This window comes from Larus michahellis, chromosome 7 (assembly GCF_964199755.1).
Source record: "Larus michahellis chromosome 7, bLarMic1.1, whole genome shotgun sequence".
Classification (NCBI taxonomy): domain Eukaryota; kingdom Metazoa; phylum Chordata; class Aves; order Charadriiformes; family Laridae; genus Larus; species Larus michahellis.
In genome coordinates, this window is record NC_133902.1 from 7,109,297 (window position 1) to 7,127,867 (window position 18,571).

The window sequence follows — 18,571 nt, forward strand, 5'->3', positions numbered from 1 at the left end:
AGATATTTGGTGGGAAGGAGGAAGAGAGAGGAGGAAAGAGAGAGGGAAAAGAGAGAGGAGAAAAGAGAGGAAAAGAGAGGAGGAAAAAAAAGTCAGCATTGCGTGGGAGGGAAGGCGGCACATACCCACAGGCCCTGCAGCACCCCACATTTGCGGGGCTGCTGTTAACCCGGGGATCCCACCGGGCGATGCCGGGCAGAGCCAGCGCTACAAACCCAACCTTCCTGTGCAGGCTGGAGAGGATCCGGCCCTTCCGCCCCCCTACAGCGAGGGGGGAAAGAAACTTATTGACCCGTGCAGTAGATAAATGAACAGACTATCCATTAACTAGTGAATTGCACAGAATGAAATTATGTTAGAGACAATAAAATGAATATGACTTTAAAGTGTTCATTAAAACTGTCACCAACCATCTAAAATTTAACCTATAAACCGCAGCTATCATCCATATATCATATGGAAAGCTTGCCAAAAACCATGATTAACCTGTGCAACGATCAATATTTTCGACACAGAGTAAATTTTGTTTTCATTGGAAATTGGAATACCTACAATTGATTATAAAATATTCTCCTAGACAAGAAAAGAAAAGAAACCAGATACGTTTGGTCACATGTTTGTTAGCTAAAAACTTGAGTGTTGGAGAACATCTAGGTATCGGTGATAAGAATCTCCTTAACTTGGAAGTGCTTTCTTAGGCAAACAGACAGAAGTTCTACCATCACAAAACACATAATTTGCATTTAAAAATTTGATTGTATCAATATCTTCACTGTTTTTATTGGAATCAAAGTCTCAAACATGGAAAGTAAAAATTGTGATTTATTAGTTACGCCTTGAGACACCAATTCAACTTCCTTTTCTCCATCAGCGTCTCTCGGAAAAGGCAGCCTTTGGGTAAAATGCACAGTTATTTGTTGTGTCAGATCTAGTCCAATCAATAACTCAAGTTAAGCTAAAAAAGAATATTCCTCTTTGTGCTTCATATTTCTATAAATCCTAGAAAATCCCAATTTTATGACCCTAAACCATACCAAATAAACAGAATCCATGTGTCAGCTATGACACGGACTCCAAATACCGAGAAGGAAGTTCCTTTTTCAGCTACTCTTCTCAAAAATTCTGTCCCACATGAGCCACGTTTTGTAGACAAAAAGATACTACCATAGGCAAAGTATTTTTGCCTTAAAAAATAAAAATAGAGGTACAGCCAGATTTAAAAACCAGGGGGTTTGGTTATTTCCAGGCGGGTTGATGACATTGGCTGTAGCGAGATGAGCAGCTGGTCTAGATTCGAAGCCTGAACCAACTGTTTCTTGTCACATTGAACAGCCCAGAATCATTTACAGTCTTCGCATTAGCAGGAAGGTGACCAGAAATGCTGTTAACTTCTCTCTCGCTGTGTAATCGGTATTAAACCTTTGAGCTACGTAACTTTCAAAATGCACATGGTTTACTTTTTACCTTCTTTGAAATACTAGTAAGAAATGGCTATTTGTTAAAAACACATACATTCCACATTTAAATAAAAAGTTAAAATAATAATTTAAAAAAAAAGATACTTTTAGCTTCACTGTTTATAAAACGTAATTGAGCTTGGCCTGTCTATAAAATTTGCTGTTTTCCTAAAAGGGTGGAGGGGAAACTTACAGCTTATCATGAAATTTGGCTAATAGAAATGGTAAATCTAAGGTAAAAACCTATCTCTCTGGAACTGATTTCTGAAACACTGATCTTATTTCCTTCCTTACAGATTCTATTTTTATTCTATTATCTGTGGCTTTGGAGAACTTGCACAAGTGTGGACAACAATGTATTTAGTAACTAATATTCAGCTTTAGTGCAAATAAAATGTCTATAATTTGCTTTTAAATGTGGTGAACTAAAAGACAATTTACTAAAATAAAACTACAGCTCCATGGACTCTAAAATTACTCTTAAAAGCATGTATAACAATTTCTATAGTAGGAATAGATGTGTATAATTACACACAAGTTGGTTTTAATTATCACAGTTCACAAAGGCCTTTATACCTTAGATCTGTCAGAACGAGGAGAGGAATTCTGATGGGTTTTACCATGTTAAAAATTTATAACAGGATCCTCCCTTCTGGCCTCCTAAAACCCAGATCCTTTAAGCGTGTGCAGTTTGCTCAAAGAGCTAAAAGGCTGATTCCGGGATGCGTCTCCGCGTGATTTACAGCCGCTGTACGTTGGAAATTCTCACCCCTCGCGCCGGCGTTGGGAGGCCACTGGGGCCACCTCCCGCCACCCAGAGCGCGTCCTGCCCAGCGCGGGGCTCAGCCCCGCCGCTCCCTGCCAACATCATAAATGCTGCCATTAAAATATTTGTTTTAATTCTGACCTCAGAGTCACAGCTAATAAACAAGAAAGGCAATGAGAAATTGAAAAACAAACTCGATGCAGCTGTTGGACTGGACGTTTCACAACTGCGTTTAACGGCATCCTTTAATTTCACGTCTATGAATAGAAGCCATAGACCACAGCTCGCACGCCAGCCACTCCGCCAAGCACTATTTGCTTTTGAGTTCATTTCGCAGCGTTATTCCGTCATGTAAATTTTACTGTATTTTTAACTTTGCCTTTGAGATGCAATCTGCCAGCAACGGCTAACTATTTTGCTGGCGGTTTCTCATTAGAGCACGCACCAGCGATGGACAGCATTTGTACAGGTTTTTCCATAATCTTCTTCACACACAAGAGGAACAGAATTTTTTTGTGTATGTACAATACATGTTTGTATGTGTGTTCAGCCCAGAGCCCATTTAAATATATCCAGTGACCAGATGATTAATGTTTTAGAAACTATGATTACAAAATCACACGAAAGAATTAGACACAGAGGAAACATAAAGCGTACGCTATTCTACGGACTTCCCAAAACTAACTCAGATATAAAACCAAAAGTATTATTTTTTTTAATATATCTTTTTAACAATCAATGAAAATACCTTTCCAGAATGCATAGGATTACAAATACTCATTAGTAGAGAATCAGGATCCTGAACATACTCGGAAGAAAGGGGAAAAGAGGCCACATCTTTTAAAAACTGTAGATACAAATAAAGAATCAGATGATTAAAAATTAGGATAGTAAGAAAGCCAGAATTTCCAATTTATTTTGGAATATATTCCTTGGGTATGGAGGGAAATACAGATAATTATATTTTGCAAAAAAATACAGAATGTTGTTTCATTTTTCAAATATGTAATGATCCTCCCCTTCTCCTTTTTGGTAGTGAAAAGACAAGAAAAATCACTGCACAGCCCTCCAAAACTAAACCCTTTGTTTCCTTTATGTGTGGGGGCATATTTTCATTAAAAAATAGAAATAAAAATCAATAACAATTTCTTTTAAACACGTGGAAAACCATCTTCCAAATAACATATACCCTTAGAGCTTTATATTGAAGTGTCTTACCAAAAAAAAAAATTAAAAAATTGGAAGCAGACCCAATGGCTCCCAACTGAGCCCGAAGCCTCACTCCTCACCACCGTCACAGCTCGGGGTATCTGCATCCACAACTTTGCTCCAGTCCCAAGACCTTACATGAAAGTAAAACAGTGAATACTTTGGACTAATATTAAAAGGAACAGCAATAAACCAAAACATTTGAATGAAGCGTATACAGAAATTTCCATCCCAGACCATGCCAGAGCTCTGTGCAGCCCAGCGTATTTATTGCCTGTAAGGAGGGACTAGCAATCATCTCTACGTCTACGATGGGAGAGGGAACAAAGTGAATTAGTTTTAATGGACTACGGCTGACATCAGAATTGGTGAGGTTTTTTCCTCCTTTCTCAATCACAGCGTCTAATAACACAACATAATGAAAAAGGAGGATGTTTGTATGGTTCCTTCAGTCTCCAGTCTAGACACTCTCCAGTTTAGACTAATCCAGTTTACCGTTGAGCAACTGATTCTAATTGGTAACATTTAATCCCTTTCCTTCCCTCTCCCCATTTCAGACCCTGCGTACACTTACAATTCCTGGCAGACTATCATCAACGCGTTAAAAGCTTGGAGGTTTTTCTGTAAACATCTTAAATTAAGTAACCCCCCCATGGTGTATTCCTTACTTTTGTGAACATCCAAAATTTAGTCCAGGGCACCTTCATCCAAAGTTTACATAATAAGCTCTTGTCGATTTACATTGTGTAGCAGACAGGATTCTTCTGCAATGCTATGACGACTATGGCATTCTGCAAATGGTTTCTACCTATTTTTTATATATATATATATATGTGAAAATATATATAGGTATGTCTAAAACATAAAAAAATACAAATATATATAAATATTATATACATATTAAAGCTTAAAGCTTCCTAATGACAAATTCTTGCATAACGTTGCACTGACAGAAAGACATCTTAATGACCAAGAAAATATTTACAACTTTTTTTTTTTATCCTGTCTACATTTTAATTATGGTAAAAATTGAACCATAATAAATACAGACTTTAGTGTCAATACTGCAGTTTACATTATATTAACAAAAAATTGTTACTGGTTGTACAATTGTTAGTGGTCGTACATAACTGACAGTCCTAAATATCTTACATTTTTAGCATGGAAAAGGCCCAGTCACCATTCCAAGAACCGGTGGAGGGCTATGCTGTCCTGTACACCACAGTAACAAAGTTCGTATGTTCATCAAAAAAAAGGAAATCAGGCAGGTGACATTATCTGCAGCTCAGCACAGCTAACAACATCCTATCCTAGATGATTTTTGTGTGGCCAAGGTGTACTGATTGTAAAGGCCCCATTCCTGGACCCAATCTAAAGGTATCAAGATTTCCTTCAAAAAAAACCAAACCAAACAACAAAACAAAGAGCCCCAACAAAAACCAGGAAAAATACAGTGTGTAGGTTTGGGAACATATCTACACAGATGCAGCCTGAAAAAATAATTTAAATTACCTAACGTGAATTAGTAAACAGCACTAAATTTTTGTCTGGACACTCTGTCCATAGTAAGTTGGCCTTTAATTCATCCAAAACTGAATATTCAAGCTAAAATAAATCAAGGCAATGTTAACACTAAGTAAAAGGATGCACACAAAAGCTTAATGTGATTTTCATTTAGTAAGTGAATTAAAGTAACTGTTCTTAGAGTCTCCTTGTAAGTATAAGCCTCTTGTTTCCACTACATCAATATACATGCCAGAGGTACATTAATAAAGTCCCCAGCCTATTAATATTACTTCACTTCCTTGTATTATTTATTCTCCTCTTGAAAAGTTTTAATAAAAGGCTTAAAGTCTTCCTAAAGGTTTGAAGCTGCTGCCTTTGTTCAGAAACGAGAGACCAGCCATGGTGCTCTTCACTCTGCTGCAGCAGCTGCTTCGCAGAGACGACCAGACGGGTGTTCAAATAGCAGCTAAATATACTCAGAATGCAGCTTGTTTCCCTCGCAAAGCTTTCTGTACGCCCAAGAGATGGGACTTGCTTCTTAGTGGACCCTTCTCCACTAAGCTGAAGAAATATTATTCTCCCAATCAACTGCGAAATAAGTGTTTTAATCAAAAGATATTCAGTGATTGCCATTCAAAGACTCTGTGTATCTGCAGCGCCCAACTCTCCTGAGCCACAGCTCCCCGCAAAATTCACCCGGCTTGTTGGCCGTTCCCAAGCTGCACGACTGCTCCCGCTGGCAGGAGCCCGTTGCTGGTCATCACCTGCGCCGGGGCCCCACAGCGCCCTGCTCCGACACGCCAGCATCCTCGCCACACGCTGCGGTGCAAGCATCACTCCGTGGGAAGGGGTTGTGGTAAAAAATAAATAAATACCATGTGTACGCAATGCTTCTTAAGCGAATATACTGCAAAGTCAGATCCCTTTTTGCTGTTAGTACACAGCGTCTCTTCCATGGTACTTGGCAATGCTGAATTATTACTATAACATTTAATTTCTTCAATATTGGATGTACGTGTTAAAAAAAATACTATCAAAACACAAGTGCTTCAGAAGAGGGGTCTTATCTTCATGTAAGTCACAAAACCAACTACTGGCATATATGGCATTATATAAATAAATCATGATTTTGATATATAATAAAGCGTACAGAAAAACTGTGTCAGTTCCTCCAGAAGAAAAGGATATGTGAAATACTTATATTCTAGCAATTAAAATAGAAAAAAGAAAACAAGTAACAGTGCCAAGTCACCTGAACTTGAAACTTGGAATCGGATTTAAACACACTTCCAAAAAGAGAGCAAGAATGTTATATAGGAAGCGTGCTCAGCGGCCAGAAGAAACACTGTCACCAAAGCTGACAACACAACAGGCAAAGAGAAGGGATTAAGGAGGCTCACATCATAACTTTTATTTTTACCACCAGAATAAGGACCAAGTTTGCATTTCACGTCTGTTTCCCAAAGATTCAATCAGCAGCAAATGGCAAAGGAGGACCAGTTCTTTTTCACTTTTATTGAACTACTACATATCTTACCTATTAAAATGAAAAACGTTAAGCAGAGAGGGCAATAACAACATACGCAGGGAACCAGCTTTTAGAAATTCCATAGGACTAAGGGATTTTGTGGATGAGATGCCTGGCCACAAATTTTCAGCTGTAGAACAAACGCTCTCCTTCCCTCCCCTCCACCCCCCAAAAAAAACACAGTAACCCACTCCCCATAGGAAACCGTCACAACTTTTTTTGAAAACTAAAATTTGATGTACCCAGAAAAAAAACACAGAGAAAACCTAAACTACCAGGAACTGCAGTTTTTCTCCTGTATGATTTTGTTGTGTTTTTTTTTCTTTCTAATGTTAAACATGATTTGCTGTATGTCTTAGACTGAGACTTTTACAGTCTCCCTAAGATCAACGGACCCAGAAGCAAGATTTTATGAACGTAAGGGTCTGTAAGAGGTATACAGGGACATGCTGGGCAGCATTAAAAAAAAAAACAAAACCAAACTATGGTGCCCCGTAAGTATACTCGGAAATGCTATTTCAAGTTTGTTATTTTATTATTCAACCAGATTTTCAGAGTAGCCACAGATCTAATACCCCAAAAAAAAAAAAAAGCTAACTGTATACCAAGTTTCTTCTTTCTTTAAATAACTCAAAACAGAAAAGAAAAAAAATCAATAGATTTGCCTTAAATTTAAACAAAAGGTAGATCTAATGCCAGCAAAAGTCACTATAGAAATGTCTACACAGCAGAATGAAATGCTAACACAGGTTAGTTACCTTGCTGGGAAGAAAAAACAACCCCTGAAGCCTCATAACCAAAGACAAACAAACAAACAAAAAACCCACAAAAAAAGACTCCCTCCCCATCAGCAAGAGCCCTGCCGTTGTCAGCAACTGGCTTTCAATCAGGCCCATGATAATTTAACATATCTTGGACACATTAAATGCGGTAAAGAATTTCTTCTTGATTTCAAAAAGAAAGATTAGGGAAAAATATGACTGCAATTTGCTGACATTAGTAAGTCTCCTCCCCATTGAATTGTTTTCTGATAATCCTACAATAAAGCAATATATTACCCCTTCCCAGGAGCTACTCTCACAATGATACCTGTAAATTCCGTACCACAATTAACTTATCCCCGGCAAGCTCCTTGTTCAGTATGAAAACATAAACCAGCAGAAACCCAAAGGATGTATCTTACTGGGAAGCGATACCTTTAAAACACAGCTTAAAGTGGCTGCGGCACTGTTCTACTGCTTTACTACACAAAAATCGTATCTATCTGTCCGCTGTATCCAGTGACATTTGGTGGTTTCCAGTGTCAGTGGTGGCTTTGTTTTAGGGTTTTTTTTCAAACGCAATCCTGTAAGTTTCTACAGACCTGAATACCTGCGGAGCTCATGGGCCCTTGGGATGAGACATGACTGAATTAATCTATTTGATCAGCCATACAGAATAAAATCGTTAACTGAAACAGATCTGTGTTCCTTGATTCCCTGTACAGCAGAAGTTTGTAGTCGCTATGTTCTAGCGCAGCATCGCAGACCCTGCTTGAAATGATGAGTAAAAGTGGTTTTTCACTTCAACCCGCCAGTAGATGAAGACGGTATCAAAAGCCACCTCTTGTTTTGTTCTGCTTTGTAATGAGATCAGCTTGTTTGGCAATACAGCACTAGATAATGGATTAAGATGATGTCACTTACAACACTGGCTTCAAACGAAATTCTGCCTTGATGTTAAAGAAAGAATAGAGAATCCTGCCTTAAGTGCTGCTTTCATACTGTCGCAGCGGAGGGAAGCGTTTTCAACCTGTTTGCTACTGCCGTACCCAGAACACAAGGTACGATTCAATACCTTCCTGTGAATCATCCCTCCTGCAGACCTCTCATAACATACGTAATTTGCAATCAGTCAAAACTAACATCAATTAGAAAAAGCGTTTTACCATTAAGTATCTTATTGTACCATTAGATCCGAGGTAACAGCCTGCTACATCGAATACAAAGGATTGCAATTTCAGTACTTGAGCAAACCAAAAGAACCGGATTGTAATATAAGTAACCCATCAATATGCAAATATATCCTTCAATTAAAAAAAGTAACAAGTTAATTTGCTTTTGCATAAACATTCTGTTTTCCTTAAATTTATACAATCATTGAAATTGTCTTAAGGAGGCGTTCAATTAATATCTATAAAGCATTCTAATTTAAGCATCTGTATTTCACTTAGTTAGCATTGCTCAACTCCAGGTACTACCTTTCTACCAAAGTATGAAGCAAAAATATGACTGTCCTGGAACTGGCATAGTTGATTCTCAGTTAAATGCACAGAGTTCCACAAAAAAAAAAATAAAATTGACATATCAGAAGAAAATTCAGCCAGATGAGAATACAGTTTTTATGTCAAAAGCTGACAGTAAAAATGCTGTGAACCGCACACCGCTATTAAAGAGTTCTGACATAACAGATGGGATGTCCGAATAAGACCAACTGGTCACTAAGAGTGAAAACATAGATGACAGACATTTAGTTTTATTCTTTCAAATGTGACTTTGTCCTCAAGATCCTCATGGCATTTGCTACAGTTTAGAAACCATTTATTTAGGCAAGCGGAGACTGTTGATTTACTGGCCATTTCACCTACTAGTGCAATCAACCAAATATATTTTTTTGCTGTCTATAGATAGGATAATAAACACGTTAATTGTCAAAGGAATAAGATGTACTAACAGAGAAGATTTGTAGTAATCTCTGCTGCCCGCAGTCATTGTTCATTCATAAAGAGGAAAGAGAGTAACGGGTACTTTTGAGGAGTTTCTTAAAAGTATTTTCAGATTATAGTTGATTTCACTCAGGAGAGAGGGTAGAATTGGAAGCTCCTCATCAACAAAACACACAATAGCAGTCTAAGTTACTTTAAAAAACAGTGCCAGTGAAATAACTCACTTTATTTTCGTATTTATGGAGGGGTACAATTTACTACATGTGCTGATCCTCTGGAGACCTGCATATCAGAACATCTGGATACCCAAAAGAAAAGAATTCCTTAGTACTTCAGCTATACCTGAATTGGTAGACCGATTCTTTTCACGTATACTATAACAGTCACTTAAGTTCGAAATTTCTAGGAAAAGACAAATTAACCAGCGTATGACACATCCAACACTCAACAGAGCAGGCCACAAGCCCTCGTAGCAGTGAGGAGGTATTTCATGGATCACAGTGGTATTTGCGATTCCTCCAAAGCAATGGAGCACACACCTACGATATTTTACTGCCTTCATCTTGTTTACAGCTATCACATTAAAACAAGTGAAATAACTTACCACTGGGGTTGAAAGCCATGCAGCAAATCGGCTTCTCGTGTGCAGGGAAGTGGGCCACAATACCATCGCTGTCAGAGTCCTCGCTGACGAGCACCTGCATGGCGTCAATGGAGACAAAGGGAGGTTAGGAAATAAAAATACACCGAAAAGAAAATACCAATTTACTCATACAGGAATTGTTTTATAAGATGTACAGTGGTACGATTTAGAAATATAACCACATGTGAACTAAACACAAACAATCTTTGTAATTTTTTCAGATAAGGAGACACGAGACATGCTCAAATCACCTATTATTAACCAGAACGGATTAGGCACTTTATACCTGCATTCCCTATTTATTTATCCTATTCAAATAGGGCAAAATGTAAATGTAACAGTTTTGCTACATGAAGTATTAATGGCTGCACCGAAGATTATTACAAAAGAAGTCTGTATGCAGCCAGAAACGTGAGACAGGAGCGCTCATCCCACCAGAGCCGGCAGCAGCCTGCAGTTGGAGGCTCCGTGTAAATACACCGAAGAGCATACGCTTTTAAGTGTAAACAAAAAATTATTTTCTCTAAGCACTAACCAAAAAAAACCCTGATCGCATAATAGAAAGAAAAATGAGAGGTAGCATAGAGTTTTTCAAAGAAACGGGAATATTTAACCATTACATAAATCAGTACTTTCTTTGGGAGGAATCAAAGTATACATAGCAAACAAGTGGAAAAACGGACCAAAAACCCAGTTAAAAAGACAGTGGGTTTCCCTTCCACCAGTTACATAGGTAAAACACTGCAGCTTGCATCCTGCTAATTAGTGGTGATGGACCTCAGGTATCCAATCTCCAAACGACGCAAGAAGTGCTAAGGACCAGGAGTGTGTATGAAAGCAGCTGTATTACAAAATACGCAGCTAACAAGAATTTTCTCCACCTTGAAATTGCCTCAGTGGACATTGAAGAACAGTATTACAAAGGCTGTTAATCCAAGCCCCCTAAAAAAAAAAAGTCACACTGTAGTAAAACACCTTCTTGTGAACAAAAGAGCAATTCAAAGGTAGGAGAGAGTTTCCACAACAGAGGGAAATTAAGAGGAAAAGGAAATATCTGGACTGAGATCTGTGTTGCGCAACATCTTCTGAAGAAAGGGACAAAGGATGAGCTTTTGGTTTTCAAACAAAAGACTATGTGAAGCTGATAAAACTCCTTGGGCCAGTCCAAACTAGAGCTGACTGTGAAAACATCCAAAAGGACCTCCAAAAGGACACAGCGCTACCAGTGCCTAATGGGATCAATAGGAAAAGATACTCTTAGATTTATAGAAGAGAAAAGATGTGTGGACAAAACATATGCAAGAGCTGAAAGAGTATTTTATTCCATGGTTACATCATGTTAAAGACTAAATTAGGTAAAGCAATGAGAAAGATTGTCAGAAAAGCACTTAATAAAAGCATCTCTGTGGTAAGCAAAAACCACCTTCTTAATAAAATAGTGCAAAATTTCCCATTTTGAGTTCAGAATAATTTGTCTGCTGCTTCCAAAATAATCTGAAAGGTTTTTAATACTTCCTATTCCTAACAGATATCAGAATAATTTGAAGATATTTTTATGCTTCAAAAAGAGAAATCATCTTTAAATGTTTAAAAAAGTCACGTAATATGGATGAAGAGGCCTGCGCCTGACTGACTTTAAATGTTCAAATTACTTGGCACTGTCACATAAGCACAATTATGGTTTTGCTTTCCGTTGTCAGCATTTCGTGCTTATTCCAGAACCACTAACCAAAGGGTCTGGAGATCTTCCTAAGAGCTTTTCAAAGAAACACTGTTCTTTTCTCAGCCTGTATAAACGGCACTAAATAACTCCTACACATCATCTTTTCACAGCTTCCACTTTTAGGTAACTTGGTCTTATCCTAAACATTTCACTCGAATTGAAGATACATGATAATGATAAAGTCACATCATAAACCAGCTTTACAAAAGAAATAGAAGGATTTTTTTAAATCTCATCTGTTACGCGAAAATATTTAATCTAGAAATGTGTAGGTATCAACAGTATCTAAATCATTGCTAAAAAGTTATAGCATATTTCACATGCATCATCTTCTACAGACTGTAGGATGGATTAATTCAGCATGTGCTTTTTCTTTTTTTTTGAACTAATGATAAATGCAGCACTGTTATCATCCCTGCAACAAAAAACCCCTATTCACCAGCCAAGGAACACTCTGGATGGTAAAACAACCTTTAAATATCTTTCCTCTGGAAATACAACACAAAGCAAAAATTTCACAACATTAAACTCTGAAACACCTCAGACGTACCAACTTAAGAACACAATAAAGCCCAAATCTATTCTTTGTATGCTATGCTAACTCTTCCCGTATTTTAAAGTGTTTTTTTTTCATCAGTCACAGCTTAAAATTATCTCCCTGGAAAAACAACTTTTGTGTTTAATCTAAAGGAGTTTTTCCAAAATCTTCACTTTTCACTGTAAAAGCTGATTGTCAGATATAGCAAACCAGTCCTTATTTTGGCTGTTACACAAGTTATACAAGCTTGTGACAGAAATACAAGGAAGAAGAACTTATCGGCATAAAGTCCAATCAAGAAAAAAAGAGAAGCCACCGTGAGCCTGTGGGTCCTGAAAACCCTTCCCTGCCAGCGAGCCTGGCTCCTGCAGAGCTTTCAGACTCAAACTAAAATATGTTCATCTCCTGTATTAGCTAAGAAAAAAAAAAAAAGTAACAAAACCAAAACAAAACACAACACAAAACCACCTTCGTTACTCAAAATACTGGAAATCCTTGGCTAGTGGAGAATCTGAAACTCAGGTTGTGTCGGTGCCACACCACCTCCTCTCCTGCCATCCGCTATCGGTCACTGCCCACCCACGGCGGCCACCGAGGGGAAATACCTGTTTTGGAAACACACACGCGGAAACACAATTGCTTGTGCAAGGTAAGATGAAGTTAAGAAAGTGTTCCTAATCTTTTTTAAAATCAACATGAAAAAATAAATCCTTGTGGAACAGAGAAGGAAAGAAATACTTTTTTTAAAATTACCAACTTGTATTTAAATCTTCGGGCTATACTGCAAGACTTGTCATGTCCTTCCCCCGCACTTTTGCAGTGGACGGTTGGGGAAAACATACATCAACTTTTACAATTTCAACGCTACAAAGGAAAGGGGGGAAAAAAGAAAATAATAAAAATCAAAGGAATTACAGCAGTTGACTTAACTACATCATCAACCAAAGAAGAGCCTCTTTGGAAATGTCCCTTCCAAACCTGCCACAAAACAAAAGCCTGGTTCACATACCAACTTAGAACTTGCAGAGTTTCAAAATCTCAGCATAATTTTCACCACTGTACACAACTTAAGGAAAACAAAATTATGCTGATATAACAGCAAGGTGCTTTACAATGGATTACACTATTTTCTGTATTAGAGATCTTTAAATGGATATAACTGTCTCGGTGCAAGAGGGTTTACACAAATTTGGATAGATTAAATTAGACAGATTTCGTGCAGACAGGGATGAAGACCGAAGCTGTACAGTCATGAAGAATAATTCAAGGCCTCCGCCACGCAGGTTCACAAGTTTTAGAAACCACTTCTTGCAAAGGCCGACGTGGAAGACGCTCCCTGCAAAGGTGCCGGAGAGAACGACACCCGCGGGCTAACAAATGGCACGTTAAATCAACACTGACATTGCACAACTGGCTCCTTTCGGCCAGCGCATGGTTTCTTACCACTGAAAAGAGCAGAGTTGGAAATTTTTCTTGGAAGTCAAAACAGTGGTACAAATTGCCTAATAGCGCGTGCAAGTGCTGTCAAAAAGCTGGAAGGAAGCAGCTCGCTCAGCTCCCAACACACAGGGCACGCAGAGCCCACAGGAATCCTGAATTTTGCATCCCAAATGGGCTTCGTTCTCTAAGGTAGTGGCCTCTAACCACTGAGAGTAAAAGACCTTAGAAAAGTCTCTCATTGGAAAAGATTCATAAATCTTAGCATTACTCTTATAATTATGTAGTCACCGAGGTTTGTAAGGATGCTCAAATATCTTCCTTGCAGAGGTCCCTACCGTCCTCTTTATCTGACTCTAGAAGAGAAGCAGACAAAACACCTGAGGGATCATTACGTTTACTATCAAAAAAGAGGGTTTTGCTTTGAGGGCAAGAGATAGCTGAAGCCAAAGCTTTTTCCTCCTATGCCATATTTTTCTTCCTTCGTTGTATTTTCCATACTGCCAAACAGAAGCCACTAGTAATTACAACTTCAATTATTTCAATCTTTACAGGCAAATTACACCACTCACCCCAGTGGAGACATGTTTTTAAATAAAACATGGAAGTAACGCAAATAAAAATGGACGCTAATCAAGCAGGTCCTACTCTTAATAAAATTAAGAAAGAATAATCCCATCATCATAAAACCAAATAGGTTTGGCAAGATTTATAAATATGAATATTCTATAATACAGAGATCTTCGCATGTATACTTATTAAGATCTCCATCGATTTAAATAGCTGAAGTTAGTGCAGTGTCCGCTCCGGTTCCTATGCACAAAAACCAGCCCCCTCCATACCAACCCCCCCAATTAGCCTCCCCCAACTTATAGCTGAGGTCAAACATCAGTGGAAAAGGGCTAAAAGTGATAAATCTGTGGCATTAACTACTGCACTCCTTTTAATAGAATCCAGCATAAACTCAAACCAGCCTTGCGCTCAGCCTGAACCATTTATCTGAGACAAAAATGTCTTCTTGACAAAAAACAGATCTCCTTTAATAAAAGTAAGGCAGACAGTATTATGCTCTGAGGGAATCCTGTTGCTCTTTTTATATTTATATATTAAAAGAATTCTTCTGTAATACACGTAGATATAAAAAAGTGAAGAAAATCAATGCCAAATATATGAGCATTAGAACATCAAATTAGCCTTTGTGAAAGCTGTTCATATAAATCAGAGCACTGGTGATAATGACCAGTGGAATTACGTATGTAGTTAAAGTTTTATTATTGAATATGCTTTATTCTTTCAGCTTCTTTTTGCTTTAGACCAAAGTTTCACAACAATTCTTGCTCCCGATAAGCATCTTCATTTGGTTCAATTGTTATCAACTCCTTACCAAATGAAAACGAACTTTTGAAACTGCAGCAGTCTGCAGTTTTTTTCTGAAAATTCCTCTTTAATGCAATAAAAAGTTAATAGGGAACAGAAAAAAGCACCAATCACATTTTAAAACATAAAAAGATCAACATGTTATCTTATTTTGCTAAGTTATTTTTAAAGCATTTCCTCAAATATTTTCATGTGTTTTGGATGATCTGTGAAAGCAACACAATGCTATCTCATCAATCACATCGCTCTATCAAAAGCATTAAGAATCAAGTTTTGTATTTTTAAATGACCACATATTTCTCTGTCAACTAAATGTTAGATGTTTAACAGATTTACATTCAGTCACAAAACTGGCGACTTTTGAGAAAGGTCATTATTGCAGACTACATGTGGGTGGCCTAGTTGATGAATTAATTAAGAATACAGAAACAAAGGTCGAAAGAAAATAATTTTTCTTTAAAACTCAAGCCACTGAAGTCTTACACATTTAATTCCAATTACTGAAAAACAGGACATCTGTACAGCTTTAGTTTTATCCATTTCAACTAATTAACAGATTCAAATAAATAGTCATTACATCTAACTGAAAAGTTTGCTAACACTTCATTAGAAGGAAGTTTAAACAAGCACACAACCTTGTTAACATATTTTGGTTTCCCACAAAGTTACTTGGGCATCTCGATAATTATTTTTACCCCCTTTACAAGTATATCACGACAGCCAACTTAAGGAATTCTACATTCCTTTGCATTTATTTAATTACTTCATAATTCAAATTTTCTTAAAGTACCACCAATTTTGAAAGTAAGAGCCATCATACAAACAACTGCTGGGTAGGAGACCTTACTACAATATCTACATTCATAAGGTTTATTAAAAATATTTTCCCTACAGATTTAATCCTGCAAGATTACACTAGAAGATTTCTTTGGTCTCTAATTGTATATTTTTCAGTGTAAATCAGCATTTCAGCCTCTGCCATGGTAGCACAGTACATTTCATGAAATGCACTGAGCTCCATCTCACGTTCTTTATACTGGATATCTTTGAAATGGCAGATATAATAAAAAATTAGTGAAAACTTAAAGCTGTAGTTACTCTTTCTGGCTTACGTCCAACACATGTTCCTTAATCGTCTGAGTGGCAAATAAATCTGGATGTTCGTACACATACACAGAGCAGCTCACTCCACCTTTAAAACTTGTGCTGCTCTGCTCAAAGTACATGGACAAGCGCATGCATCACTACTTTGCAAGCCTTCATGTATATATTTTTTTATATTAAAAAAACAACCCCAAGCCTGCTCCCCCACTGAAAAAAGTGCTATTTCTCCTTCAAAAGGACATGCTTGCTTGCCTTAGATTTACTGTTCTCTTCTTTCACTTCCTTTCTCTTTTTAAAACAGATTTCTTCCTTTTTTTTTTTTTACTAAATGTTATCTTAAAGATCGATTTTATTACTTGGAAATTGTTTTATTTCATTATAACACCCAAATTCTTAGGTAGGATGTGGAGGTAGATGGCAATCTTTATCAGCCCAAAAGAGGTGAGGTATTTCTTTTCCACTTGGAGTCTGCTAATGATAAGAAAATAACTCCTTTCTGCTTCTGAAATGCCCCTCAGTTACGATTAGGCTGACAACCTCAGAAAACCATGCACGCACACACAAATATTTTTATGGTGCTAGACAAATCTGCGATGAAAGGGACACAAGGCATTCGAACAGCTAATTCAGCCCAGCCAAGCCTTGGTAGGCATTACTGATTCCTGAGGTTTCCCAGGCAGTTTAGAAGCCCGACGCCCACAATGGGCGCAGCCAGCCGGCGGCATCCCCACCCAGCAGAACCGATGATCTCCAAACCAGGCACCTTCATCGTAGGAGGAAGCAGGAATGCCACTAGATGTTGCTTTGTGCCCACCCAGACCTCTTCATTCCCACCTGGAATCTGAAAATTGGGATGATGAACCAATAATTTTAGAAAATCCCTGCCACGCAGCACCAACACTGAGCCTGCCCTGTGCGAGGCACTCGCTGTAGTGCTGTACAGCCACCGCTTCCTCCATTACCAACGCCTCAGTAATAGTGTTGTTTGGATGACTACTATCTCCAAACCGATTTGCCTCAAAAGAGCAAAATAATTTCAGAAATGAATACAGCGAGAAACGTAGCTCAACCAACCACCCAGGTTTCAAATGAGCGCGACGCTGAACTACGAGTTTAGGTTGAAGTAGATGAACAATCACATTTAGTTCAGTGAGATAACTCGCATTGTTTAAAGGTCAGACTTGCTAAAATGCTGAAGTTTCAACCAATTATGCTATAAAAACTGGCCAGGACTCCCCAGCTCGCACAAAGCCATGCCGTCGAGACAGCACCGTTTCTCACAGGACAGCCAAAATCAGAACCGGCCCCATTCAGGTGATCTGGACGCAGAAAAACTTACATTTCCACCCAGCGATGGAAATCCAGCTGGAACAAGGGACAAAACTCAGTGGGCAGTGTGAGCACACGTGAAACCCCTGATGTTAGATGGTTCTTTGCTGGGACAGCGTGGAATGCCAGTCTTTATTTAGACCACGCACAAAGTGTATTTATTTTTAATCAACTTTTCTTTTTGCTAGGTGTGCATTTCGGTAAGAAAAGATTGTTAAAAAGTCTTCTGCACCACAAAAATCTAACAATGCAAAAGAATGATTATTTTGTTTTCCCTGGAAAAAAAAGTAATGTTAATTCTGAAAGCGAGTCTCAGCACTGAAAATAAATTATTAATTTGATAGCATTTTAAAACTTCAGATCACAAAAATATGAATGGCAGACACACAATTAGGATATCTAACTTCAAGCCTCATTCCCTTGAGATTCAAGGCAAAAATTATTTTACTAGAACTGATGGCTTATTTATGTTACGGCAGCAGTATTTGGACAAGGCGAGCGTTATCATTTTTACAACTACTTTTCCATAGTGCCCTTTAGGCTTGATAGCTCCCTACTATTGTTAAGGTCAGAGGACAAGTTCATAAAACCTCTAAATCATACATAACAAGACTTAAAAACCTAAGATATATCATTTTTTTTCCCTAGGCCTATGCAGAAGAATCAAAGCACAGACAATGACCATCAGAAATAATGACCGCATTAAACAAGGCTTCATGAGAAATTTATGAAGCAAAATTTTTCTTTTTTTTTTTTCTGGCAGTATACAAAGAGTCAAAACGTCTTTTTTTTTTTTCCAGGAAACAAAAGCAAACCCCAACGGTCAGACTTATTTTAAGACCTGACTCCATAAGATCTTAAGTAAAACACATTCTTTTTTCCATTATCCTCTTTTGATTTTTCTTTTATTTTAATTTTGCGAAAAAAGCCCTATGATGTTATACGAACGATCCCCTTTCAATGTAACATTACTTGGCTAAGTACTTACAAAACTAATCCTCGGGAACAGCCACAGCTCAACAGCATACTGGGATTTTTGTTTACTTTTTTGTTTTCACGTAAAACATTTTATTTTCCACTCAGGTAAGAAAAGAAAGTACAAAAGAAAATAACTTTACTACGGATTTGTCATTAATACCTTACTAACTTACCTGCAAAAAGCATCATAAAGATAGGGGAAACAAGAAAAAATAAATTGTTTTTTCTTTTTTAAGTTCAATAAATGTCAGCATTAGGAAAAAAATTTTACA

General features: G+C 37.8%; 1 protein-coding gene across 23 annotated transcripts in view; it reads right to left on the reverse strand.

The window, feature by feature from the left end:
• Window positions 1-18,571, reverse strand: part of BCAS3 (BCAS3 microtubule associated cell migration factor) — a 363,020-nt gene that overhangs the window by 269,328 nt on the left and 75,121 nt on the right. For all 23 annotated transcript variants that reach the window (XM_074594820.1, XM_074594824.1, XM_074594804.1 and 20 more), the window contains one exon: window positions 9,775-9,868. In XM_074594820.1, the coding sequence (XP_074450921.1) occupies window positions 9,775-9,868 (94 nt within the window). The remainder of the gene's footprint in view (window positions 1-9,774; window positions 9,869-18,571) is intronic.